The sequence below is a fragment of the Trichomycterus rosablanca genome, chromosome 9 (genome assembly GCF_030014385.1).
Source record: "Trichomycterus rosablanca isolate fTriRos1 chromosome 9, fTriRos1.hap1, whole genome shotgun sequence".
NCBI classification, from domain to species: Eukaryota; Metazoa; Chordata; class Actinopteri; order Siluriformes; family Trichomycteridae; genus Trichomycterus; species Trichomycterus rosablanca.
Genome location: NC_085996.1, coordinates 14,820,526 through 14,848,337, shown reverse-complemented (window position 1 = coordinate 14,848,337; position 27,812 = coordinate 14,820,526). Strand labels below are relative to the sequence as shown.

General features: G+C 41.0%; 1 protein-coding gene across 1 annotated transcript in view; it reads left to right on the top strand.

The window, feature by feature from the left end:
- The window catches only part of sash1a (SAM and SH3 domain containing 1a), a 515,589-nt gene that overhangs the window by 442,980 nt on the left and 44,797 nt on the right, over positions 1 to 27,812 (top strand). Inside the window, exons 3-8 of the mRNA XM_063001943.1 lie at positions 2,615 to 2,659; positions 3,246 to 3,295; positions 18,093 to 18,130; positions 20,490 to 20,576; positions 21,756 to 21,868; positions 24,899 to 25,000. Coding sequence (XP_062858013.1) covers positions 2,615 to 2,659; positions 3,246 to 3,295; positions 18,093 to 18,130; positions 20,490 to 20,576; positions 21,756 to 21,868; positions 24,899 to 25,000 — 435 coding nt within the window. The remainder of the gene's footprint in view (positions 1 to 2,614; positions 2,660 to 3,245; positions 3,296 to 18,092; positions 18,131 to 20,489; positions 20,577 to 21,755; positions 21,869 to 24,898; positions 25,001 to 27,812) is intronic.

The following is a 27,812-nucleotide window of genomic DNA, read 5'->3' as shown; positions in this document are numbered from 1 at the left end:
TGATAAAAGGAAAAGTGCTAAACATGCCCCTGTCCCAGGGTTTTTGGAATGTGTTGGAATGAGCATATATGTGCAAAACACAATAGTTGATTAGTTAAAACATGTAATATTTTGTCATGTTTTATTTCATATTAAGCAACTCAGAGCAATATGCCCCCCTCTTTTCGAATGCAGTCAATTCCAGTTATCCCATAGCAGTTCATTTGCTGTATACACTACATTCACACTGACTGGTTAGCAACAGGTTAGCACATGCCCCCTCCGACAACTGTAAAGCCACTGATTGCTTCTTTTTATCGACCACCATCAGATTTCTATCGAGAGCTATGACACACAGAGAAATGTGCTACCAGTTGTAGCATGCCACACAGTACCACACACATTTTTAACAGGCTGCGTCCGAAATCTCATACTTAAACAGTGCGCACTAAAATCAAGGCAGTGCGCACTGCTCAGCCGGTAAAGCAGTAAGCTCTTTCAGTACGCAAGTGTGCAGTATGCATGCAACGTCAAACGTACTACGTCTGCCAGCTTACCAACGCCACGTGATGCATGATGTCATATCGCCACCGTTAAAGCCCCACTTTTTGTTTTATTTAACTATAATAGCCGCTCAGGTGGCGCAGCAGTAAAAAAAACACACGCTATACACCAGAGCTGAGATCTCAAATACATTGTAACGATTGGCCTGTTGTTCAGAGAGGGGTGGGATTAAGCCGGATATGGACTCTCTCTCAGACTAGTGCGATTACGACCTCTGCTAGCTGTTGGTGGCGCCTGCACGGAGATGGGAAAGGAGTGCGGTAGAGGGTGTGGCTCTCCGTACAAAGTGCTGTACTGCACTGCATTCGTCATGTGTAGGTGATAAGATGTTCGATTGCTGCGCACATGTCGGAGGGGGTGTGGGGCGGCCTCGTTCTTCCCAATCAGGAGCGGGGACCAGCATTAGTGAGAGGATGATTGACGGGCAGTAATTGAATGCGCTAAAGTGGGAGAAAAAGGGGAAGAAAAACTATAATAATAATAGTAGATAAAACAATGTAAACAAAGCAATAACAGTAAACACTTTTCGCGTACTGTTTAATGAATACTACGTATTCGGACACACAACCCGCTCCCACATACTGCTTTTGCATGCTGTTCAGTATGGAAGTATGTGATTTCAGACGCAGCTTCAATCTCAAGTAGGAATTGTCCTAAATTTTGAGACCTGATACTGTATTTATGGTGCTTGTCCTGCTTTTAACTGTTTCTACTTAACATTTACGACAACCAACAACATATTTGTCATCTAGCACAGTGATTCTCAACCAGGGGACCTCGGTGAGCCTAGAGGGGGGGTCCCATTGCATTTAATTGAGAAGATTAAAAAAGAATGACACAAGGGGGGGTGGGAAAATCCATACGCTATTAGCGTATAGGTAATTTCGTGTGATGTCATATTGATTTTTTTTAAACTGCCTATACATACATTGGGTCTTCGAGAATGGAGACATTTGATTTGCCCACCACAAAACTGCAAAGGTCAGATTCAGTTGTTGATGCAGATCCTGTTGAAGTACACCAAGGTGAGGAAGGTCCCACCACAAGTTCACCAGAAGTAAACCCACTACATGAACCAAAATCATAAAATATCATGATTTATACCTTCATCATGGATTCATTAAATTTCCATAATCGAGAACACAATACGTTTTGTCATTGTTGCTGAAAGCGTAAGCATAATATCATAGCCTGTGCTGAGGGGATTCCAGAAAGTTTTTTAAAAAGGGGGGGTGGGGGAGGTTAGGGTTAGGGTTGCTAATTGCTTGCTAAAATTTTTATCTATTTGGTATTTTAAAATTTTGTATGTTGGTGTATTTGTTGTTAAGAATAAATATGCATACTTTGACATTCCCATCGGTTCCAATACCAACTCGGAACTAAGTCGTATCAATCAATTCTTTTAGACGAGTGCTTTGTTTTTATTGTGCACTCATAGATTGTTGATAATCCAAATCCAGGTGGCTGTTTTTTATTGGCTTAAAATTACTCTGGAGTTGTTAGTATTTTTAAGGTTACAAGGTTGTCTAAAACTGGCAGTTACATGCAATTATGTTGCTTTTCTAGTAGGTTTTCTTTATATGTTTCATTTCCTTAAAAAAACAGCAAATTAGCATGTAGCTTTACAGGTCGATCAGGATTTCCTGCATCATTTGATGGGGTTGAACGCATGTGTGTCAACGTGTAGTTTACTTTCATTATTGTTGTTAATGGTTTATACACTGTGGATAAAACATTGGGTGACCCATTCTAATTATTAAATGAATGTGTTTTATAAAATAAATTACATGGTTTCAACTTTGAAGTAACAGTTTAGGGAAGGCTCTTTCCTGTTTCAGCAAGATTGTGCCCCTGTGTACAAAGCAAGGTCTATAAAGACATGAGGCACAGAGCCCTGATCTCAGCTCCACTAAGCCCCACAGCTTTCAAATGAACTGGATCATCACATCACAATACTATTCACTTTTTGAAATAGGATGTCCATGCTTATGGCCAGGTGTCCAAATACTTTTGGCCATATAGTGTATATAACATATATCTTCATTTCTTTCTTTTTCTATTTCTGTTCCAGGAGAACACAGACTTCAGTTCCCTCCATGTATGCTCTGAAAACCAGGTATGTAATGATCAGAATCTAGCATGTTAGCTACACAATAAGAATCTGTTAGCAGTGGCATGTTTGGTGTGCTTGGCAAGATTCACCCTCTTATACCCTCTATAAATGCCCACAGAATCATTTTGACCTGGCATTGGACTACCACATGCTTATATACAGGGTAAAACATATAGAAAAAACACATTAGCTTTAGACAGGCACTCATGGCATACCAGTCTAATAAGGTAGGTTTGAATCTCAGTAGTGCTGCTAGCTTGGCTGGGCGCTAAACTGACAGCCCTGACAGGATTTCTCCTCCTTGTCATTGTAATAGTAACTCTCACCACTTGATCAAGGCATTAATTGCATGTAGTGAATGTATATGTAAGGCATAATATGACTCTCTGCAAAGAAACAGCAGGAGTGGGGTGGTGTAAGCGGCAAAAATTTAACGTGCTAAAAAAAGCTAAATATGCTGGTATGAAAAAAGAAACCCAGTGAAGAAATGCATTGTGAATACAGAATACAGTAATTTTTGATGCACATATTATGATTACTTTTACTTTTTACTTGACATTATTAAGTACAGGATTGTTCTTGTCCACAGGAGTCACTGGGCTTTGACAGTGTGGTGTCCACGCCAGAAACAGAGAGAAAGTAAGTACACCTCACAACCCTTTTTTTTTTATTAATAAATGCATTTTCTTTCAATGTGTTGGCCTGGACTCCCACCACTTGATCAAGGCATTAATTGAATTGCATGTAGTGAATGTATATGTAAGGCATTGAGTCACTTTTGAGCCCTTGAGTAAGGCCCTTAACCCTCTTTGCTCCAGGGGTGCCATACAATGGTTCTGCGCACTGACCCCGGCTTCCAAATGAGCTGGGATATGCAGAAAAAGAATAGGGTTTGACTGTGTATGAGTAAGGGTTTGACTGTGTGAGAGTAGGGGTTTGCCTGTGTGTAGGGGTTTGCCTGTGTGAGAGTAGGGGTTTGCCTGTGTGCAGGGGTTTGACTGTGTGTAGGTGTTTGACTGTGTGAGAGTAGGGGTTTGTTTGTGTAAAGGTTTGACTGTGAGAGTAGGGGTTTGACTGTGTGAGAGTAGGGGTTTGCCTGTGTGCAGGGGTTTGACTGTGTAGGTGTTTGACTGTGTGAGAGTAGGGGTTTGCCTGTGTGTAGGGGTTTGTCTGTGTGAGAGTAGGGGTTTGATTGTGTCAGAGTAGGGGTTTGCCTGTGTAAGAGTAGGGGTTTGCCTGTGTGTGAGTAGCGGTTTAACTGTGTAAGAGTAGGAGTTTAACTGTGTGAGAGTAGGGGTTTGCCTGTGAGTTGTTGTGTTACCTGTGTGAGAGTGGTGGTTTGACTGTGTAGGAGTTGTTGTGTTGCCTGTTTGAAAGGTGGTTTGTCTGTGTGAGTTATTGTATTGCCTGTGTAAGTTGTTGTGTTGCCTGTGTAAGTTGTTGTGTTGCCTGTGTTAGTTGGTGGTTTTCCTGTTTGTTTGAGTTTGCCTCTCTGAGTGGGGTGGGTGGTCTGGTGCCTGTGTGGTTGCCTTTGTCTTTGTCCGTGTTTTTGTGCCTCTGTCTGTGTTTGCTGCGTTTGTTTTGTGTGTTCGGTCTGTATATGCATGTATATGTATATTTCTTGTGTGTGTTTGTGCAGTGGGGTTTGCCTGTGTGGTTGCCTTTGTCTTTGTGTGTTTGTGCCTCTGTGTGTCTGTGTTTGTAGGTCAGTGCAATTGCTTTTGTGTGTGTGTGTGTGCAGGAAGGTTTGGTGGTGTGGTTGCCCTTGTATTTGCCTGTGTGTGTCTATGTTTGCTGCGTTTGTTTACCCCTGTGTGTGGTGGGGCTCGCCTCTGTGTGTCTGTGTTTGTAGGTCGGTGCAGTTGCTTTTGTGTGTGTGGGTGTGTTGCCTGTGTGAGAGTAGTGGTTTTACTGTGTGAGAGTAGGGGTTTGCCTGTGTGTAAGGTGTTTGCCTGTGTGAGAGTAGTGGTTTGACTGTGTAAGAGTAGGGGTTTGCCTGTGTGAGTAGTTGTGTTTCCTATGTGAGTTGGTGGTTTTTGTGTGTGTTTGAGTGTGCCTCTGTGTGTCTGTGTTTGCTGCGTTTGTTTTGTGTGCTCGGTCTGTATATGCACATGGTGCATGTGTTTGTGCAGTGGGGTTTGCCTGTGAGGTTGCCTTTGTCTTTGTGTGTTTGTAGGTCAGTGCAATTGCTTTTGTTTGTGTGTGTGTGTGTGCAGGAAGGTTTGGAGGTGTGGTTGCCCTTGTATTTGCCTGTGTGTGTCTATGTTTGCTGCGTTTGTTTGCCCGTGTGTGTGTGTGTGTGTGTGTGTGTGTGTGTGTGTGTGGTGGGGCTTGCCTGTGTGGTTACCCTTGTATTTGCCTGTGTTTTTGGCTCTCTGTGTTTGCCCCTGTGTGTGTGTGTGTGTGGTGGGGCTTGCCTGTGTGGTTGCCCTTGTATTTGCCCGTATGTTTCTGGCCTCTGTGTGTCTGCATTTGCCTGTGTGGTTTTGTGCATTTGCTTGTGTGTGTGTGTGTGTGTGTGTGTGTGTGTGTGTGTGTGTGTGTGTACGCTTGCTCAGAAAGCACGTGTTCAGTGAATGTGAGGAGACTTGTGTGTCGATTTCCTTACGTGGCATTGTAGGTGCTTCCAGGCTTCCTTCCTTCCTGCTATTGTCCAATATTTTACAGATGAAGCTCAGTGATAAGAGAGCGACAGGAAGTGAACCAGAGCGAGGGAAGCTTCTGTATGACTCAAATACGATTCAGAATCAGTTTACTGAACACAAGCAAATAAATCATCAACATTAATAAGAAAAAAATAGAAATGATTTAATGAATTATATTATCCGTTAATATGTAATAGTTCATACACTGATCAGCCATAACATTAAAACCATGTCCTTGTTTTTACCTTTTTAACCTGCTTTCACCCTGTTCTTCAATGGTCAGGACCCCCACAGGACCACCACAGAGCAGGTATTATTTAGGCGGTGGATCATTCTCAGCACTGCAGTGACACTGACATGGTGGTGGTATGTTAGTGTGTGTTGTGCTGGTATGAGTGGATCAGACACAGCAGCACTGCTGGAGTTTTTAAATACTGTGTCCACTCACTGTCCACTCTATTAGACACTCCTACCACCTTGTAGATGTAAAGTCAGAGACGATCGCTCATCTATTGCTGCTGTTTGAGTTGGTCATCTAGAGTTCTAGACCTTCATCAGTGGTCACAGGACGCTGCCCTTGGGGTGCTGTTGGCTGGATATTTTTGATTGGTGGACTATTCTCAGTCCAGCAGTGACAGTGAGGTGTTTAAAAACTCCATTAGCATTGCCGTGTTTTATCCACTCATACCAGCACAACACACACTAACACACCACCACCATGTCAGTATGACTGCAGTGCTGTGAATGATCCACCACCCAAATAATAGCTACTCTGTGGTCCTCCTGTGGGGGTCCTGACCATTTAAGAACAATGTGAAAGCAGGCTAAAAAGGTATGTAGAGAAACATATGGACTACAATCAGTAATTGTAGAACTGCAAAGTGCTTCTGTATGGTAAGTGGAGCTGATAAAATGGACAGTAAGTGTAGAAACAAGGAGGTGGTTTTAATGTTATGGCTGATCGGTGTATATCACTGATGGGTGGAAATCGGCTAGTGAATGCACATCTCATAGGGGATGGGAGATCTGTGGCTCCCCTCAGAGGTAGCGCTGTCCCCTTACAGCAAGTTGGGTCTGAGTTTGATTCCCTGGCTATGCGACCAGGGTCCTTTCTGTCTGGAGTTTGTGTGTTCTCCCTGTGTCCTCATGAGTTTCTTTCAAAGACATGCAGTCAGGCGAACTTGAGCTAATACAAACTGTCCGAAGTGCTTTAAGTGTATGTGTTTGTGTGCCCTGTGATGGACTGGCGATCTGTCTAGGGTGTTCCCTGTTTTTGGCCCAATGAATCAAACCCACCATGACCCTAAATAGCATAAAGTGGTGATAAAACAGACTGAATGAATGAATGAATGAATCGGAAACGACTAGGTTAGCCCGACGTTTAATATTTCCCTGACCCTGATGTGCACAACTCTTGAAGGGGGTTTTGCCTGTGTGAGTTATGTTGCCTGTGTGAGTTGTTGTGTTGCCTGTGTGAATTGTTGTGTTGTTTGTGTAAGCGTTTGTGGTTTGCCTGTGTGAGTGGAGGTTTACCTGTGTGAGTTGTTGTGTTGCCTGTGTGAATTGTTGTGTTGTATGTGTAAGTGGTGGTTTGCCTGTGTTTGGAGGGGGTTTGTCTGTGTGAGTTGTTGTGTTGCCTGTGTGAGTTTTTGTGTTGCCTGTGTGAGTGGTGGTTTGCCTTTGTGAGTAGTTGTGCTGTCTGTGTGAGTGGTGGTTTGCCTGTGTGAGTAGTTGTGCTGTCTGTGTGAGTGGTGGTTTGCCTGTGTGAGTAGTTGTGTTGTCTGTGTGAGTGGCGGTTTGCTTGTGTGAGTTGTTGTGTTGTCTGTGTAAGTGGTGGTTTGCCTGTGAGTTGATGTGTTGTCTGTGTGTGTTTGTTTGCCTGTGTTTGGAGGGGGTTTGCCTGTGTGAATTGTTGTGTTGTCTGTGTAAGTGGTGGTTTGCCTGTGTTTGGAGGGGGTTTGTCTGTGTGAGTTGTTGTGTTGCCTGTGTGAGTTGTTGTGTTGCCTGTGTGAGTTTTTGTGTTGCCTGTGTGAGTTTTTGTGTTGCCTGTGTGAGTGGTGGTTTGCCTGTGTGAGTAGTTGTGCTGTCTGTGTGAGTGGTGGTTTGCCTGTGTGAGTAGTTGTGTTGTCTGTGTGAGTGGCGGTTTGCTTGTGTGAGTTGTTGTGTTGTCTGTGTAAGTGGTGGTTTGCCTGTGTGAGTTGATGTGTTGTCTGTGTGTGTTTGTTTGCCTGTGTGAGTTGTTGGGTTGCCTGTGTGAGTGGTGGTTTGCCTGTGTGAGCTGATGTGTTGCCTGTGTGTGTTGGTTTGCCTGTGTTTGGAGGGGGTTTGCCTGTGTGAGTTGATGTGTTGCCTGTGTGTGGTGGTTTGCCTGTGTGAGTGGTGGTTTGCCTGTGTGAGTGGTGGTTTGCCTGTGTGAGTGGTGGTTTCATCACGGATGGGTGGAAATCGGGTAGCGACTGCCGACTGCACGCCTCTAAGTGGGGAGAGCGAGGAGCGGCCATGCGGTCATGGAATTGCATTATGACATTGAAAATGGCTTGATATCACAGTGAGTAGTGCTGTGTCCACACAGCGAGATGGGTCTGGGTTCGATTCCCTGGCCGTGCGACCAGGGTCCTTTCTGTGTGGAGTTCCTAAGTCCTAAGTGTGTGCCCTGTGATGGACTGGCGATTTTGGCCCAATCAATCAGACCCACCATGACCCTAAATAGCGTAAAGTGGTGATAAATGATTGGTTAGCCCGACGTTTAATATTTCCCTGACCCTAATGTGCTCTTATGAAATAGGCGCTTTCATGCATGTTTTGGGGTCAGTCTGTATATATTTATTTATTTTCCAAGTGTTACCTTATAAAAATTAAATACACACTGACCAGCCAGTGGTGTAACTGCCCGCTATTAATAACCACAACTATTGTTTTTGCCTGAAAGCCCTACTGAAAGTTCAGGATGGAAGAAACACTTCACCCTGAGATAATCCAGACTTCCTGTCTGAGTGCATAGAAGTGACTTTGAAGTGTTAATGCTGTGAGTGTTGGGTGTTTGCAGAGGTGATGACAGTCAGTCAAGTGTCAGAGAACATGTACATATGTCCCTATGGGTGCCTATATTTGCTTTCATGTTAAAGACTTTTTCTCTTTGCTGAAGAGGATGTATATACTCATAATCCAGTGGGACTGACCCCGGTAGGGTGCTGTAGGGGTGTTAGTTGAAGAATAACGCCAGCTAATTGCTGTAAATGCTCTTCGGTTTGAGGAAATTGGGTGTGTTGTATACGCTTGAGGAAATCCCTCATCCTCCATTAGCCGTGAGCCTTGCTGGAGGTCATCCTCTTACCACTTCTCCTCAAGGTTTTACTGGTAATGAATATTATCGTTAAAAAAATAATAATAAAATAAGTTCCTCTGCAGTAGACATTGTTTTTTGGTGAATGTTAGATTATATAATTTATTTAATTTAAATCTATGACTTTGCAGTAGTTTTAATATGTCAAATTGCACAAATAAATCATTTGTGCACTAAAATAAGCATTTAAAAGTTTATTTATCCTAAAAGTAGTTTAACCTACAGCTTTTTTTTTTATACCAGTGTCCAGTTTATGCATCTAATTTTGAACTGTACTTTTTTTTTTTAATAAAAATACTATAGGTTCCAAACCAGCTAGAACCAAATATAGATTTTTCAGCACAAACCATGTTAATATCCATGGACGTGTCAAGTTGTAGAGGAAAGAGAACGTCCTCTTATTACCAATTCTTGATCCATGCTTGCTTTTTGGATAAACTAACATCTGTAACAGCAGCACAAATGCTCACAGGTAATCTATACCATCTGTTGAGTTTGTTGTGCAATGCCCTCCACTGATGACACGTTATAATTTGCACACTGTCTGCTTATTATTTTGTATAATGTATACTATAATGTATACTGTATACTGTATTGTCTGAATATTGTAGACTTCAGACTCGACTCGGACTCGTTTCAAATGACTCGGACTCGACTCATGACTCGCAAAAAAATGACTCGTGAACAACAAGAGTCGCTAGCGTCAGCATGTGTTAACATTAGTTACATGTGACAATTATATATACAGTGTATCACAAAAGTGAGTACACCCCTCACATTTCTGCAGATATTTAAGTATATCTTTTCATGGGACAACACTGACAAAATGACACTTTGACACAATGAAAAGTAGTCTGTGTGCAGCTTATATAACAGTGTAAATTTATTCTTCCCTCAAAATAACTCAATATACAGCCATTATTGTCTAAACCACTGGCAACAAAAGTGAGTACACCCCTAAGAGACTACACCCCTAAATGTCCAAATTGAGCACTGCTTGTCATTTTCCCTCCAAAATGTCATGTGACTCGTTAGTGTTACTAGGTCTCAGGTGTGCATAGGGAGCAGGTGTGTTCAATTTAGTAGTACATCTCTCACACTCTCTCATACTGGTCACTGAAAGTTCCAACATGGCACCTCATGGCAAAGAACTCTCTGAGGATCTTAAAAGATGAATTGTTGCACTACATGAAGATGGCCAAGGCTACAAGAAGATTGCCAACACCCTGAAACTGAGCTGCAGCACAGTGGCCAAGATCATCCAGCGTTTTAAAAGAGCAGGGTCCACTCAGAAGAGACCTCGCGTTGGTCGTCCAAAGAAGCTGAGTGCACGTGCTCAGCGTCACATCCAACTGCTGTCTTTGAAAGATAGGCGCAGGAGTGCTGTCAGCATTGCTGCAGAGATTGAAAAGGTAGGGGGTCAGCCTGTCAGTGCTCAGACCATACACCGCACACTACATCAAATTGGTCTGCATGGCTGTCACCCCAGAAGGAAGCCTCTTCTGAAGTCTCTACACAAGAAAGCCCGCAAACAGTTTGCTGAAGACATGTCAACAAAGGACATGGATTACCGGAACCATGTCCTATGGTCTGATGAGACCAAGATTAATTTGTTTGGTTCAGATGGTCTCAAGCATGTGTGGCGGCAATCAGGTGAGGAGTACAAAGATAAGTGTGTCATGCCTACAGTCAAGCATGGTGGTGGGAATGCCATGGTCTGGGGCTGAATGAGTGCAGCAGGTGTTGGGGAGTTACATTTCATTGAGGGGCACATGAACTCCAATATGTACTGTGAAATACTGAAGCAGAGCATGATCCCCTCCCTCTGGAAACTGGGTCGCAGGGCAGTGTTCCAGCATGATAATGACCCCAAACACACCTCTAAGACGACCACTGCTTTATTGAAGAGGCTGAGGGTAAAGGTGATGGACTGGCCAAGCATGTCTCCAGACCTAAACCCAATAGAACATCTCTGGGGCATCCTCAAGCGGAAGGTGGAGGAGCGCAAAGTCTCGAATATCCGCCAGCTCCGTGATGTCGTCATGGAGGAGTGGAAAAGCATTCCAGTGGCAACCTGTGAAGCTCTGGTAAACTCCATGCCCAGGAGAGTTAAGGCAGTTCTGGGAAATAATGGTGGCCACACAAAATATTGACACTTCAGGAACTTTCACTAAGGGGTGTACTCACTTTTGTTGCTGGTGGTTTAGACATTAATGGCTGTATATTGAGTTATTTTGAGGGAAGAATAAATTTACACTGTTATATAAGCTGCACACAGACTACTTTTCATTGTGTCAAAGTGTCATTTTGTCAGTGTTGTCCCATGAAAAGATATACTTAAATATCTGCAGAAATGTGAGGGGTGTACTCACTTTTGTGATACACTGTATGTACCATATATACCATACTTACCATACAGAAGCACAGTAGTTCCACAATTACTGACTGTAGTCCATCTGTTTCTCTACATACTTTTTTAACCTCCTTTTACTCTGTTCTTTAACGATCAGGACCCCCACAGGACCACCACAGAGCAGGTATTATTTAGGTGGTGGATCATTCTCAGCACTGCACTGACACTGACATGGTGGTGGTGTGTTAGTGTGTGTTGTGCTGGTATGAGTGGATCAGAGACAGCAATGCTGATGGAATTTTTAAAAACTGTGTCCACTCTATTAGACACTCCTACTTAGTTGGTCCACCTTGTAGATGTAAAGTCAGGAAGATCGCTCATCTATTGCTGATGTTTGAGTTGGTCATCTTCTAGACCTTTATAAGTGGTCACAGAACTCTGCCCATGGGGCACTGTTGGCTGGATATTTTTGGTTGGTGAACTTATCTCAGTCCAGCAGTGACAGTGAGGTGTTTCAAAACTCCATGAGCGCTGCTGTGTCTTATCCACTCATTCCAGCTCAACACACACTAACACACCACCACCATGTCAGTGTCACTGCAGTGCTGAGAATGATCCACCACCCAAATAATACCTGCTCTGTAGTGGTCCTGGCAGAGTCTTGACCATTGCAGAACAGCATGAAAGGGGGCTAACAAAGCATGCAGAGAAACAGATGGACTACAGTCAGTAATTGTAGTAATTGGAAAACTGGAACAATGTTTATTGACACTTTTATGGAAGAGTGAAGGAAAAGGAGTAATGCTGCTTGGGTGGGGGTGGACTCCATCTTTTGGAATAGGATGATTTTTATTTTATTTTTTACCATGTAGTATATTTTTATTAGAAATGCATTATATTTTTGTGCGTATTGCTTTTAAAGTGTTTTGTAAAGGGTCTAGAGAGCGTGGAGGGTGGAGTGGCTTTTATGTTTGACATGACAGACCTTTCAAAGCATCTTAAAACATATCTCACTGTCACACTCAGCACTTGAACACCCCAGGGCTATGTACTAAGCCCCCCATTATTCACCTTGTTTACACATGGCAGTGTGTTTAAACATCAGAGCAGCCAGATCGTTTAACTTGCTATGACGTCACAACTGTGGGGCTCATTACAAATAATGATGAGGTGGCTTACAGTCATAAGGTGCAACAGCTTGACCTCAGGTGCAAGAATAATACCTGTTTTAAATGTCAACAATGTTAAGAAGATGGTGGTTAGATATCAGTGGAACACCTGTAGAACAGCCTCAGGTTCTTAGGTTTAAACATCACCTAAGACTTCACATAGACTCTGAACTCCTCACAGTAGGCTAAAAAGGCACACCAATGCCATATAGAAGCAATTTGTAGTTCCAGAATTACTGACTGTAGTCCACCTGTTTCTCTGCATGCTTTGTTAACCCCCTTTCATGCTGTTCTTCAATGGTCAGGACTCTCCCAGGACCACTACAGAGTAGGTATTATTTGGGTGGTGGGTCATTCTCAGCACTGCAGTGACACAGTGTGTGTTGTGCTGGTATGAGTGGATAAGACACAGCAATGCTGCTGGAGTTTTTAAACACCTCACTGTCCCTGCTGGACTGAGAATAGTCCACCAACCAAAAATATCCAGCCAACAGCGCCCTGTGGGCAGCGTCCTGTGACCACTGATTAAAGTCTAAAAGATGACCAACTCAAACAGCAGCAATAGATGAGCGATCGTCTCTGACTTTACATCTACAAGGTGGACCAACTAGGTAGGAGTGTCTAATAGAGTTGACAGTGAGTGGACACGGTATTTAATTAGTGTCTGATTCACTCATACCAGCACAACACACACTAACACACCACCACCATGTCAGTGTCAGTGCAGTGCTGAGAATGATCCACCACCTAAATAATACCTGCTCTGCAGTGGTCCTGTGGGGGTGTCCTGACCATTAAAGAACAGAGTGAAAGCAGGCTAAAAAAAAGCATGCAGAGAAACAGATGGACTACAGTCAGTAATTGTAAAACTACAAAGTGCTTCTATATGGTAAGTGGAGCTGATAAAATGGACAATGACTGTAGAAACAAGGAGGTGGTTTTAATGTTATGGCCGATCAGTGTGTAACATATCTAAAGATTTGATTGTTCCAAAGACCACAGTAGTCTTAATCAACAGGACAGAGTAGGCTGTCCAGACAAGTTGGGCATCGAATAGCCTTGGTCAGAAGAGTTCACTATTCAACTCAGACATCCCGAAGCATACAGCCAAAACTACACTGGAGTGGCTTCAGGAAAGTCATGAATGTCCTCGAGTGGCCCAACCTTAAGTGGCCGAGTGCAAAGATTGTAGAGACGTATCCAGGGGCTTTTCTAAAATGTTGATGTACACAATGGGTGTGTTCGAAAGCCTAGTGAGCTGCCTCGCTGTCTTACTGCCTACATAAGCAGCTGCCTAAGTAGAGAGGATTCTAATGAGTCATTGACTTATAAGGCAGGTTATTCGAACGCACTATTTAGACAGCGATTCCATCAGTGTTCTCTAACTAAGCTAACACAGTTAGCCTCATGCCATTCAAACCAATGGGATGGGGTGGCACAACGAGCTAGCATGTCAACTAACGTCTTCCTCCGTGTACCGACAAGCCCGAATTTACCAATAAATGACACTTGTGCAAGTTTATACAAATTAAAAATCAATAATAATTTATTCAAGTTTTAAAATAACAGTGCCGCACTGAATGCTGGGATTGCCTTCATCGATAAGGCAGCATCGGATGCTCCCTCGTTCTTGTTTTTAGATACCTTACAAGTGAGCATATTAAGGCATCTAGGATTTCGAACAGCCTCCTTCTCGGGAGCGCGCACATGATGAGGTAAAATGCTGTCTATGTAGAGAGCTCACTAGGTTTTCGATCACACCCAATATGGACAAAAGTATTGGGACACCCCTTCTAGTTGCTAACAGGTGTTATAAATCAATTATGTAAAAGAAATTATATGCTTCTAACTTTGCAGCAACTGCCCATTTCTCTTCCAGCATCAAAGCCCTTATCTCAGCCCCACTGAACAGCTTTGGAATGAACTGGAACATCTTAACCAACACTCTTTTGACTTAATGGGCACAAATTCCCACAAACATACATCAGTCGCTTGAAAGGCCTCCTTAAAAGAGTGTCTGCTATTATAGCTAAAAAGATCACTTAGAGGTCACTGTACTATAACAATTTATTAATGGAATGGAATGGGATGGGATGTCCAACAAGCTCATGGTCAGGTGTCCAAATACTTCTGGCCATATAGTGTATATCAATGTATTTTGTTAAGAGTCTTGTATTAATGAACAGTAAAACAATTTGAAATTGACTTGAGAAAGTTCTTTATAGTTTAACACCCACAAGAACTTCCAGTGGTTTCGTGAAGCAAATGTTCTCAACCACATGTTGTCCAGATGTCTTTTGTACATTTAGTAACCTCTATGGAATTTACTCTGTCTTCCTTATTAATATTGTAACTCTAATGTGGTTTATGTGCTTACAATATACAACCCCAAATCAGAAAAAGTTGGGACAGTATGGAAAATGCTAATAAAATAAAAATGCAGAGTTTCTTACATTTACTGTGACTTATTTGATTGCTGAAAGGATGAACCTAAGATATTTTAGTTTTGTCTGCTCGACTTCATTTCATTTATTAATAAACATCCATTCCAAACAGGCATTTCAGGCCTGCAACACATTCCAAAAAAAATTGGGACGGGGGCAATTTAGGGCTAGTAATGAGGTGAAAAACTAAATTATGATGAGATTCTGAGAGCAGGTGATGTCAACAGGTGATTGTAATCATAGTTTTGTACAAAAGCAGCATCCAGGAAAGGCTGAGTCTTTGATGAGCAAAGATGATCAGATGATCTCCAGTTTATCAACAAATGTGTGAAAAAACATTGAAAAAGAAAGATTGGATGGGATTTGCATATTTCCCCATCTACAGTGCATAATATCATTAAACCATTCAAGGATGGAGTTTGGTTATAAAAGTCTCTGATCTTCTGAAAGGACTTTCCAGAAAATTTAAGAGTATTTCTGTAAGAATTTATGCCCATTAAATTAAAAGGGCATTTGTGAGGCTTGATGCTAATGTTGGACCTGATGGCCTAGCCCCTAATGGAATTTTTAATTCAGTTCGAATTGTGGGCTAAACATGTCTTTATGGAGGAGGCTTTGTGCACATGGGTTCAGGAAGCATTGACTTTATTGTACATAGTTGATTTTATAAACCTGTAAGCCATGAATGTGGCGGAAACACCTCAACCCAATAATATGGAGTGGTGTCCTCATACATTTGGATATGTGTCTACTTTCCCCAACATTACTTTAAAATCATAACATCTGTCTGTTTGTTAAGGTGGCCTCTTCCATAACTCTAATAAGGAGGACATCAGACCCCAAACAGGAAGGCATGGCAGTGGCTAGTCAGGATCGTGTCTACAGCACAGAAAATAAAAACCTTAATTGATGTAATTGTGATGCAACCAAATTAAATAGGATATTGCATATTAATGAATTTTCTCCAAAAAGCATGAATCGTATCTTTCCTGCTCTTCAAAATAAAAGGTTGGTGAGCTGAGCACTCATTTACATTTTCGGCATTTAGCAGACACTCTTATCCAGAGCGACTTACAGAGGTGCTACCATAGTAGACACTACCTTACTGTAGTTTAAGTAAACAACAGTCCAAGAATACAAATCTGCTAAAAGTAAGTACAAGTCAGCTTAAGTGCTTAGTTAAGAGGTGGGTTTTTAATCGTCTTTTGAAGACAGCGAGAGACTCAGATGTTCGGACAGACAGAGGAAGTTCGTTCCACCACTTGGGTTTAAGTACAGAGCCTTGATGCTTGTCTTCCTTGAGTCCTGGGTGGAGGATCAAGTCGAGCGAGACTAGTGGCTCGGAGGTTGTGTGGTACAGAGAAGGGAGTTGCAGTAGTCCAACCGTGAGATTACAAGTGATTGGACAAGGATCTAAGTAGCTTCCATGGAGAGAAATGGCCGAATCTTCCTGTTGTAGAGCTGTTGTTTTTTTGTTTTTGTTTTGGCATTTTGACAGCATGAACAGTTATTAAAAATTTGTAATTACCTAGAATTTAAAGGCAGATGAAAAAACTGTCCATCCCCACTAAACTGGACAGATGGATGCTCTGCTGTTTTTCCATCCTGTTTGGCATTCCAGTAATGAATGTTATGAGCATTTCAGTTTTATACATTTAATGCCCAAAAAGGCTTTGATGTGGTGCATTCCTCCCAGCGGACAAAAATGCCAGCAATGGAATGGCACAAATAGATGTGGTTAGTGCCTGTTAGAGAAGAGACAGTAAAGATTGCTAATGTTCAACATAGATTAAACGAGTCTGATGTTTATAAATCTAACAGGATTTAAGGCCATGTGGCATGCATACCAGTCATGAACGTTTGCCTAAATGCCAGCTAGTGTCTGTCTGAACGTGTTTTGAGCAGCGTGAGCTTTGTTATTATTTTTCATGGTCACCATGTCCCTGAGATTAAGCATCTGAATGTAAATAGACAGTCTGTCCTGTCATCTTACACTCCTCCTCACAGTCATGTTGGTGCCTTGTGAACCTCAGGAGCCTGCCATGTGAGGTCTGAGTGGGGCTGTGCTTCCCCCTTATGGTGCACAGTGTAACTTCAGCATCACTCTGGAACATTTTGGAGAGAAACGTAATTAATGGTCATGGTTAGAAAGCTAGGTAGGTTAGTAGGTTTGAGCTTTGTCGTGGCATGGAACACTTGGTTGAGGGTGTAATAAAGAAATGCACCCCCCATATTTTAGGCAACCCATCAACATGTGTTTTTTTGTAAAATGTAAGTGCACTGAGCATTGAATTTTTTTATTTCTTATGGTCTAAATAAACACACTTTAGCACTTGCATTTTAGCACCTTTGTCGATAAATAGGTATATTAACACATTTTCAGTAATTTTTTGAAACATAAAACTTTGGTTTTTTTTATCCACGTTTAACCTAAAATTTCATTAAATCTTTTCTTATTTATTTATTGGCTAAAGGTAAGTGCGATGAGCATTTTTTGAAACATATTTTTTTTTAGTATTTTCTCCACTTTTAACCTAAAATGTAATTTTTTTTTAATTATTTTTTTGTTAAAAGTAAGTGCACTAAGAACTAAAAACTGTAGCATATTTTAGCACTTTTGCCTAGAAATGAACTATGTCAGGTACAGTAACACATTTATAGTATTTTTTATTTAATTTTGAAACGAAACACTTTCAGCACTGTTTTTAAACAGAAATTTGTTTTTGTTTTCTCCACTTTTAACCTAAAATTTTATTATTGTTTTTTTTTTTTTTTAATCTCTTATGGTCTAAATAAATCCATTAAACACTGTAGCACATTTTAGCACTTTTGCCTATAAATAAATTATTTCAGGTATAGTAACACATTTTCAGTATTTTTATTTTTTTTGATACGGAACACTTTCAGCATTTTATTGAAAGATAAAAATTGTAAATCATTTTAACCAAAAATTTCATTACAATTTTAATAAATTTTACTTTATTTATTTATAGGCAATCTTGCTAAAATGTGCTAGTCCTTTAACAAAAGGACTAGCAAACCCGAATCTCAGATCTTCTATCAACTGGCTAGGGATGTTCACAGTCACAATTGGTAAAGGGAATTTTTTTTGTTGTTGTTGTTGCTGCAACTGACTAGATTGGAAAGAAAAAAAGTGGGGATTTTACTCAAATGTGTATTTATTAAATATTTATTTAATACAATAATTTAGTAAGCAGAACTTCAATTATTACAGTTTGGGCCACTTTGCTTTTAATAGGTTACCATAGAACTGCTAAATTATTTAAACTTCTGTAATGCTGTAGTGGACAGTTAATTAAGGCATTCATATTTGAAAGTTGCATGCTGGGTATTGTAGCAAAATTACACTGTTTTGTCAAAGTAATACATTCTAAAAAGTATCACTTTTTATTATAGCCATCTTGTCTCATGTTCATGACTTTTTCAAGCCTGCATTTATTTTTTTATTTTATTTTTTTCAGGATCCCTCTACACAAATCCAACTCTGAGGACGGCTCAGGTGGGTTTTATTAAACCTTTCATACATAGTGTTTAGTGGTGTTTATGAGCCTTTTAAAATAATGGGTCCTGGTTTGAACTAGGTACAGTTAAGTCATGACTGACTACACCAGGGGGCATGACTGACTACACCAGGGGTGTCCAGAATTTTCTTTTTGGGGTCAAGAGGGAGTAAAAAATATGCAAACATGGGCCACAGACTCTTTTGTAATAATAACAAATAAAAATATAATAGACCTAACTGATTACAATCTGTACTAACACTTACACTTCCTTTTTATTGGAGTGACTATTTGTTTTTGACAGTGTTGTGTAGACTTAGATTTGGTCAATTTCACTCACCAGTTTATAATTGGAAGTTATTTATACTTTTTTAAATTAGACATACTCACTTCCCTCCAAAAACTCATTAATGTACATTAATGTAGGTGTAATGTTAATGTTTTGAGTTGGATGAAAGAAGACAGGGAGCGTTTTAGATGTTTTATGCTATAGCGACACCCAGAGTTCAAACAGTTTAAGCTGTTTTTGTTTAATAGTGGGCCAACTTTAATTTGATTACTAAAAGTCATTTTAAAAATGGGAACGGGCTGTAGTTTGGACGTCTCTGGACTACACGGACATGATTGGCTATGTCTGAGGAAAGGCGGGCTGAAATATTTCATTGCTGCTGCAGTTGTTGCCTCTGCTGGCTGGTTAATTGTGACTACACAGAGATAGGGAATAATGGAGATACTGATCCCTGTGTGAACCTGCATTGTGCAGATGAAAGTAAAGCAGTTGGCGAACTGCACAAGTGTTGGAGGGGGCGTGTGTTAGGGACAGCCCTCCTTGGTCAGATTAGGCGTCTGGGTAATTGGATATGACTGGACTGGGAAAAATAAGAAAATTGTAATCCACCAAAATGGTACATTTGGTATTAAGGCTAAGCAACGCTCTAAATATTTTCCTTCTTAGGAAAAGGCATAGGAGGCATGAAGTCGGGCAGCCTAGTGGTTAAGGTACTGGATTAGTAATTAAAAGGTCACTGGTTCAAGCCCCATTACTGCCAGGTTGCCGATGTTAGGCCCTTGAGCAAGGCCCTTAACTCTCAATTGCTTAGACAGTATACTGTCAGAGTACTGTAAGTCACTTTGGATAAAAGCGTCTGCTAAGGCACACACTTTGCCCTTTAGAAAGCCTGTAAACAACAAAATGTTCCTGAATGGAGAGTGAGCTGTGGAAAACAAAAAATCACAAGTAATTTTTCTTCTGTCAGCCCATTTGGTGGAATAAACAATAACAGCTGCAAGCTGTGGGTATCACCATGTTTTGTCATCTCATATTGGCAGAACATGGTTTCTTTTTGTGAGTTTTGGAAGCCGGATTGACTGCAGATGTTTCTTTTTCCCTAGTTGTTTAAATGAATACACCGATCAGCCATAACATTAAAACCACCTCCTTGTTTTTACACTCACTGTCCATTTTATCAGCTCCACTTACCATATAGAAGCACTTTGTAGTTCTACAATTACTTTTTAGCCTGCTTTCACCCTGTTCTTCAATGATCAAGCCCCCCACAGGACCATCACAGAGCAGGTATTATTTGGGTGGTGGATCATTCTCAGCACTGCAGTGACAATGCCATGGTGGTGGCGTGTTAGTGTGTGTTGTGCTGGTATGAGTGGATCAAACACAGCAGCGCTGCTGGAGTTTTTAAATACTGTGTCCACTCACTGTCCACTAATAATAGACACTCCTACCTAGTTGGTCCACCTTGTAGATGTAAAGTCAGAGACGATCGCTCATCTATTGCTGCTGTTTGAGTTGGTCATCTTCTAGACCTTCATCAGTGGTCAAAGGACGCTGCCCACGGGGCACTGTTGGCTGGATGTTTTTGGTTGGTGGACTATTCTCAGTCCAGCAGTGACAGAGAGGTGTTTAAAAACTTCATCAACGCTGCTGTGTCTTATGTCTTATCCACTCAAACCAGCACAACACACACTAACACACCACCACCATGTCAGTGTCACTCCAGTGCTGGGAATGATCCACCACCCAAATAATACCTACTCTGTAGTGGTCATTTATACACAACTTTTCCTTATTTTTACCCTGGTATAAGAAACAGCCCAGGTATTGGGAGGTGCACTTGTCAGAGCGCTCTCAGTGCCGGTCCCAAGCCCTGATAAAAATAGGACGGTTGTGTCAGGAAGAGCATCCAGGCTAAAAATTTTGCTTAGTCTGATATGCTGACCAGATCAATGTTTTGACCCGACATTCTGAACATAGGCCCAAACCAAAAGTACAGATGAACTGACCCCATGCTTTTGTGTGTACACTTATTGGACTGACCTGAGTGTTTTTTTTTCTTTATCCAGGTAAATGGGACAACAAAAAGAAGAACAAACCATTCTGGCAGAACTTCAAAAAGTCACAGAAAGGTCTCACGCGGCAGAGCTCTAAAGGTACTTTTTAAATACCTATTTCTATCAAACATACACCAATCAGCCATAACATTAAAACCACCTCCTTGTTTCTACATACATTGTCCATCTTATTGGCTTCACTTACCATATAGAAGCACTTTGTAGTTCTACAATTACTGACTGTAGTCCATCTGTTTCTCTGCATGCTTTGTTAGCCCCCTTTCACCCTTTTCTTCAATGGTCAGGACCCCCACAGGACCACTACATAGTAGGTATTATTTAGGTGGGGGGTCATTCTCAGCACTCCAGTGACACTGACATGGTGGTGGTGTGTTAGTGTGTGTTGTGCTGGTATGAGTGGATCAGACACAGCAGCGCTGATGGAGCTTTTAAAAACCTCACTGTCACTGCTGGACTGAGAATAGTCCAACAACCAAAAATATCCAGCCAAGAGCACCCCGTAGGCAGCGTCCTGTGACCACTAATGAAGGTGTAGAAAACAGCAGCAATAGATGAGCGATCATCTCTGACTTTACGTCTACAAGGTGGACCAACTAGGTAGGAGTGTGTAATAGAGTGGACAGTGAGTGGACACGGTATTTTAAAACTCCAGCAGCGCTGCTGTGTGTGATCCACTCATACCAGCACAACACGCACTAACACACCACCACCATGTCAGTGTCACTGCAGTGCTGAGAATGATCCGCCACCTAAATAATACCTGCTCTGTGGTGGTCCTGTGGGGGTCCTGACTATTGAAGAACAGGGTGAAAGCAGTTAAGTGAAGCTGATAAAATGGACAGTGAGTGTAGAAACACGGAGGTGGTTTTAATGTTATGGCTGATCAGTGTATACTGACTGAATGCCCTAAATACAATCTATAGCAGTGGTCACCAACACGATGCCGGCGGGCACCTGGTCGCTCACAGGGACCACGTGTTCTAATAATAGCACTAGTGATTATAGAGCTTCGTCTAAAAATTGGATTTGTGTTCCTTTAACTGTCAACATATTAAAACAACACATAACGAGGACTATAGACTGATAAAAAATTACCTACCCTTACTGCCATGAATATAACCATTGTGTAAGCAGGGTGTAAAACATCTACATAAATAAGTAAACTAAAGGTTCTTATTGTCCATCCTTGTCATTTACTGTATTTATGCCTCTTTTTATTGATACTGATGTTCTAACCTCTTACCTTGACCCTACCAGGAGAGGACATCGGCTACGTGGCCAGTGAAATCACTATGAGCGATGAAGAGCGCATCCAGCTGATGATGATGGTGAAAGAAAAAATGATCACCGTAGAGGAGGCGCTGGCTCGGGTAAAGGCAGACCCCAACATCGATGCCTTGTCATCAGCTCGGCTCATATTTACTAACCTTTACTCACCCGGTCTAACCATTACTACAGCATCTACACACCCACTTACTGCAGAGGGAGCCTCCTGTACCGGTCACTATTGTGCTTAGCTGTTTGCTCATGTAGGAAAACTATCCAGTGGTGTTTTGTTCATAATATTGGCTCCTTTATAATCCATAATCATAGTCAGCCACGTATTGCGCTCAGGTGGCACAGCACGATATTTCGCTAGCACTCCAGCACTGGGATTCTGAAGTCTCTAAGTTCGAATCTCAGCTCCGCTACCGGTCGGCACAGTGCAGTGCCTGCAGCAGGCAAAATTGGCCACTAGTCTGTTCGGTGGAAAAAGACCGGACTAAAAAGGGGGTGGGGTCTTTGAATCTGTGTAAAGACCCTGGTAAGTAGCCTGACGCCCCATCTATAGAGGTGGAGGAACACAGAGATCAGTGCGTGACTCTTCATGTGCAAGACTGGCCTCACGTGCAAATCCATTGAACTATGGGCGAATAAGAAAGGGGTTCGGAGAGATCGTGTGTCAGCCAAATATACCCTCTTTGGATCCGCTTGGGTACCCCAGTAGCAAAAGATTAATTGGCTAGGCTAAAATTGGGAGAAAAAGAAAGTGCATGAATAAAATAGAAAAATACATTTAATTACTACAATAATCTCACTTTCTGATGTCTGGCACAGTTGGCTGTGTCTGAAGGATGGTAGTTGAATGGGGTCTTCATTTACACTGCAATTGCGGCCTCTGGTGGCTGGTTGAGGTACCTGCGCAGGACGTGGTTGATTCACTGATAGCAATTTATAACTCTTTATTCAATACTGCCACTCTTCAGGTCAAACTAAGTGCCTGACGACTGAGCATTACAGAGGGTGTGCGTGATAGTCTGCGGTTCCCTTCGGTCAGGTGGGGGTCTGCAGCAGATGAGGGAGTCACATTCAGAAAATTGGACCTGATTAGTCTGGAGAATAAAGGGGAAAATGCAAAAATGTGCAGCCAGGACAGGGTGCCATTCTATTATAGGACGACACACACTCACACACATTTATTGACTCATTTACTTAAGACAGTGTGGAGCAACCAATCCAGTCGATTTTGCTGGAAGGAAACTTGGATCCTTGGAAGAATTCCATGCAGACATGGACAGAACTTGTGAAACATCTTACAAACAGTAATTTGAGTTGAGAAGAGAGATTTTCTTTTGACATTGCATGTTGCTCAAACTGACAGCCCTCAAACTACCAGCTGTGCCACAGTGCCACCCTTGGAACATTGCAGCAAAATTCTGTAGGGCCGGTAGCACTGCGGGGGCAACGGGTGTGCTGTTACAGGGAAATCATTAACAATGTGGTGGTGTGATATAAAGCACAGGATTAGTTCTCAGGTTTACATTCTGTAATGCTTTAATCTGCTCATACCATTTGTTAATAACTACAATAATGATGGTAATAATAATAGTAAAAATAAGAACATTAATAATAATAACAACAATAATATTAGTAATATCAATAATAATAATAAGACTATAAACAAAAAATAGAACAGGCGCTCAGGTGGCGCAGCTGTAAAAACACACGCTGGAACCAGAGCTGGGATCTCGAATACATCGTATCGAGTCTCGGCTCTGCCTGCCGACAGATATGGGTGGGATTAAGCCGGATAGAGTCTCTCTCGTAACTAGTGCGATTACGACCTCTACTGGCTGATTGATAGCACCTACACAGAGATGAGAAAAAAATGCTGTCGGGATATGTCTCTCCGTACACAGTGCTGAGCTGCATTGCACTCGTCAAAGTGTGGGTGACAAGATGCATACGGCGTGCTGCCCACGTGTCGAAGGGGGCGTGGGCTAGCTTCTTTCTCCTCAATCAGAGCAGGGATCGGCATTGGTGGAGAGGAAGCATGACGCAATCGGTCAATTGGATGCGCTAAAAAGGAGAAAAAGGGGAGAAAATGCATAAACAAAATATAAAAAAATAATAATATTAGTAATATCAATAATATTTTAATAATAAATATAATATTAATACAAAGAACAATAATAATAAAAATAACAATGGCAATATCAATAACACTATAATAATAATAATAATAATAATAACAATAATACTTGTAATAGTAATAACAACAACAGCAATGATGATGATAATAATAATAGTAATTATTATTATTATTATACCACTTATAAAAAACATTGTCCTTACCTTTTTCTCATATGAACCACATGTAAATGTGTAACAGAGTAAACTAAAAACTGTGGAATTTGGAACTAGAATACTAGAATTCCGGCAATTGTCTTTTATCTCTCTAAATGGCCAGCGTTGTTTCCATTTCCCTGAACGATTTGTTTCATTTGATATCTATTGTTGGATGTAAAACAGGTCTTTCTCTTTCTCTACTCTAGATTTGGTCTGTGCTTTCTGAACACTGAATAAACGCTCTCCCTCTGTGGACAGTTACATATGTAGGATAGAGACTTTTACTGTTTACTGTACTAGTAATGCACTAGTAAGTGCAGAATCTGTATTGGCATAGATAGAAGGGGGACATAGATACCATGTTATTATTATTATTATTATTTTTGTAATTGGAATTGTCTGGTGTGCAATTTTCCTGATTCAATGAATGGTTGGTAAATTATATTTTATTACCTAGTAGGTTACCTTGCAACACTATGCAGAGGTGTGCTGGCGCATTAGGCCGCTGTGCCAACCGAGCACAGATGACCTAATACATAAACACCAGGGATCAGTATCAGAAAGAAATAAAATAATGGCAGTGCATCCCTTGTACTGTATTTACACTTCTGTCTATAATGTTCTTACATGCTGTTCAACTTGACAGTCAAATATTAGAATAATGTGGTGTAGCGTATTTGTGAATGTATGTGTGTTTTTGTGTAAACGTAGCGTCATATCTTGTGTTTGTGTGTTATATTTTCCGTTTGTGTGTGTGTGGTCGGCTCTCTCTGACCTCTTGTTCTTCGTAGCTTAAGGAGTATGAGAGAAGCAGGCAGTTGAGCACCAGTTCAGACACTGCAGAGTGTACTGATGGATCCAGTCCTACTGTTAACCTGTCTTCTACCTGCAACGTAAGTACTACACACATTTACTGTGTGTGTGTGTTTGTGTTTGTGCCTGCTTTTACCATCAGTCTGTTAGTAATTTTACGTACTGTAAAAGTACTCACAAGCTCAACCATAGTGAGTGTTTTCATCCATTATTAGCTATTAAAAGTGTGTGCTAATCAGATCCCAAGTCATGTTGCGTTTACATGTATTGCCCATTTGTGTTGGTCACCAGTTTCTTTTGAGTGTAGACAGCACTTTGTTAACCCACCTGCTGCTCTTATGCTGCTTTGCTCTAAGCTGTTTGAGATATTATTTATTAGTATAATTAGGAATATTATTCTAGGTTTCCTAAAGGCTAAATGGTGTTTCATCAATAATGGGGCAGTTATAGGCTAGCGGTTAAGGTACTGAACTAGTAATCAAAGGGTTGCTGCTTCAAGCCCCACTAGTGTCAGGTTGTCACTGTTCGGCCCTTGAGTAAGGCCTTTAACCATTAATTGCTTAGACAATATACTGTCACAGTACTGTCAGTTGCTTTGGATAAACATGTCTGCTAAATGCCAAAAATGTAAATGTAATAGTTGCATTATAACGTAAGAGTCTGTAATAAGGTAAATATATATGTACATATTTTATTATATTTTTGGCTGGACTTCCTAGAGAAAATCACCATCCAGCTCCAAGCTGTGCAGTGTAAACATTTGATTTTGTATTCGCTTGTTATTCATTAGTATGTAGTTTCGCTTAGAACATAGTGTACCACCATTGTCTCAACGATATGTCAATGCCAGCCCAGTCACCAGTTTGGATGTTGTTTATATATTTAATTAAAGAGGGTACAACAGTAATAAATCTCACTGCAGCTTAAAAGAGTACAGATGATGCCTAAAACTTGCCACTGTAAGAGAGTGTGACAGTACAACATAAAAAAGTGAACTGGGTGAAGTTTATAATTATAACATAAAGCTAATAATCTGAATATAAGCTGACAAAACACTGACATAGATTACTACAGTGTCATCAGCATCATCTTTGATTGGTTAATGCATGACTGTAAACAGGCTTATTCTGGTGCACATGTTCTCATAAAAACCAATAGCAAGATTTCCCATTTTCCTACCTATTTCCTCCTGTAGAAAAAATACCACTAGTGCTGAGACTATCATGACCCTTGTCAATTGAAGAGCTGAGATACAGCGGTGGTAGGCTAGCACAGATTACAGTCTTCTCTTTGCGAACACAGCCTGAGAACCTTATTGATGTTATAGTTTAATGTCATCATCTGCATTCGTAATAGATCACTGTGAATTATTTAATGATGATGCTTATTATTTAAATTTAAATAACATCTATTTATTATTTTAATAAGTTTAACATTATAAGAATCCTCACACGGGGCACCAAATACACTGATCAGCCATAACATTAAAACCACCTGCTTAATAATGTGTAGATCCCCTTTGTGCCGCCAAAACCGCTCTTACCCCTCGTGGCATGGACTTCACAAGTGTTAATACATATCATTGCTAAAATATTTCATTAACTCAAAATCAGAAATAGCTGGGACAATATAGAAAATGTGAATATAAAAATGCAGTGTTCCTTATGTTAACATTACAAAGTGGTAAATGCTTTACCGTCCCAACTTGTTTGAAATGTGTTGCAGGCCTGAAATGTGGGAATTGATGTATATTAACAAATAAAATTATGTTGACCAGACAACTATCTTCGGTTGACACTGTCTGCAATGAAATAAAAGTCAGTTTTTGATTCCATACTGTCCCAACCTTTTCTGATTTATTTTAAATTTGGGATAGTCAAACTTTCTTTACACAGTGTACAAGTTGGTGATTCATAGAATTCAAAGGTAGCTTTATTGGCATGTCAAATGTGGACATTTGTAATTGCCAAAGCTTAGTTACAGATTTAGAAAACAGAACAAAAAGAAAATAATTACAATAATAAAACAATATATAAAAACGTATATTATAGATATATTAAAAAAACTTTAACTACCAATAAGCTGCCAAGAAACATGGCAAAATACAAAAAGCCACCTGTGTGTGGGGCTGCATAGTTGCAGGTCAATCAAAGTGTCTATGCTTACTCCTCTTCACAAACATCGGCACCAGACCCTAGAAGTACTGACACGCTACTAAAGAACAGAGGTAGTTTTAACTGCCAGGGTGTGGACAACTCTGTTTGAACAAGATGTCCAACAAGCTTATGCTAAGGTGTCCGTATACTTTTGTCCATATAAGGTGAAACCCAAAAGGAATATAGTGTTTGTTACCCAATGACATCAGGCTGATTGGACCAATCTGCTTTTACTTTATATATTTTTTATCATACTGCCCAGCCCTGCTGAGGAGGCATTCAGTCTGTCTTGTTTATTGTGTATAGGCACAAATTCTCACAGATACACAGATCCAAAATCTTGCTGAAGGCATTCACTGACAGGGTTACCTAATTCCCATGTTTGTTTTTGAGAATGTATGTCTAACAAGCTTATGTTTAGGTGTCCACATACTTTTGACTAATTGCTTACATCTGTGTCTGATGAATGAGTCAAACTGATGTCATTTAAACTAATATTGTTTGTGCTCTTGTTCCTATTTGGCTCAAGTCTGATGCATTTGGCTTGTAGATTTACCCATTACCACAGCAATAGATTGTGAGGTTGATTCATGTCCAGTTGGAACGGAGTGCAGCCTGGCGCCTCTTAGCCAGCCAAGATCATTACATATTTCATCTTCGAGGAAGACATTGCATGTATATTGTACAGATCCAGACTCTGTGACTGTGTAGTCGTGTCAAAGGCGCGTTGTCAGTG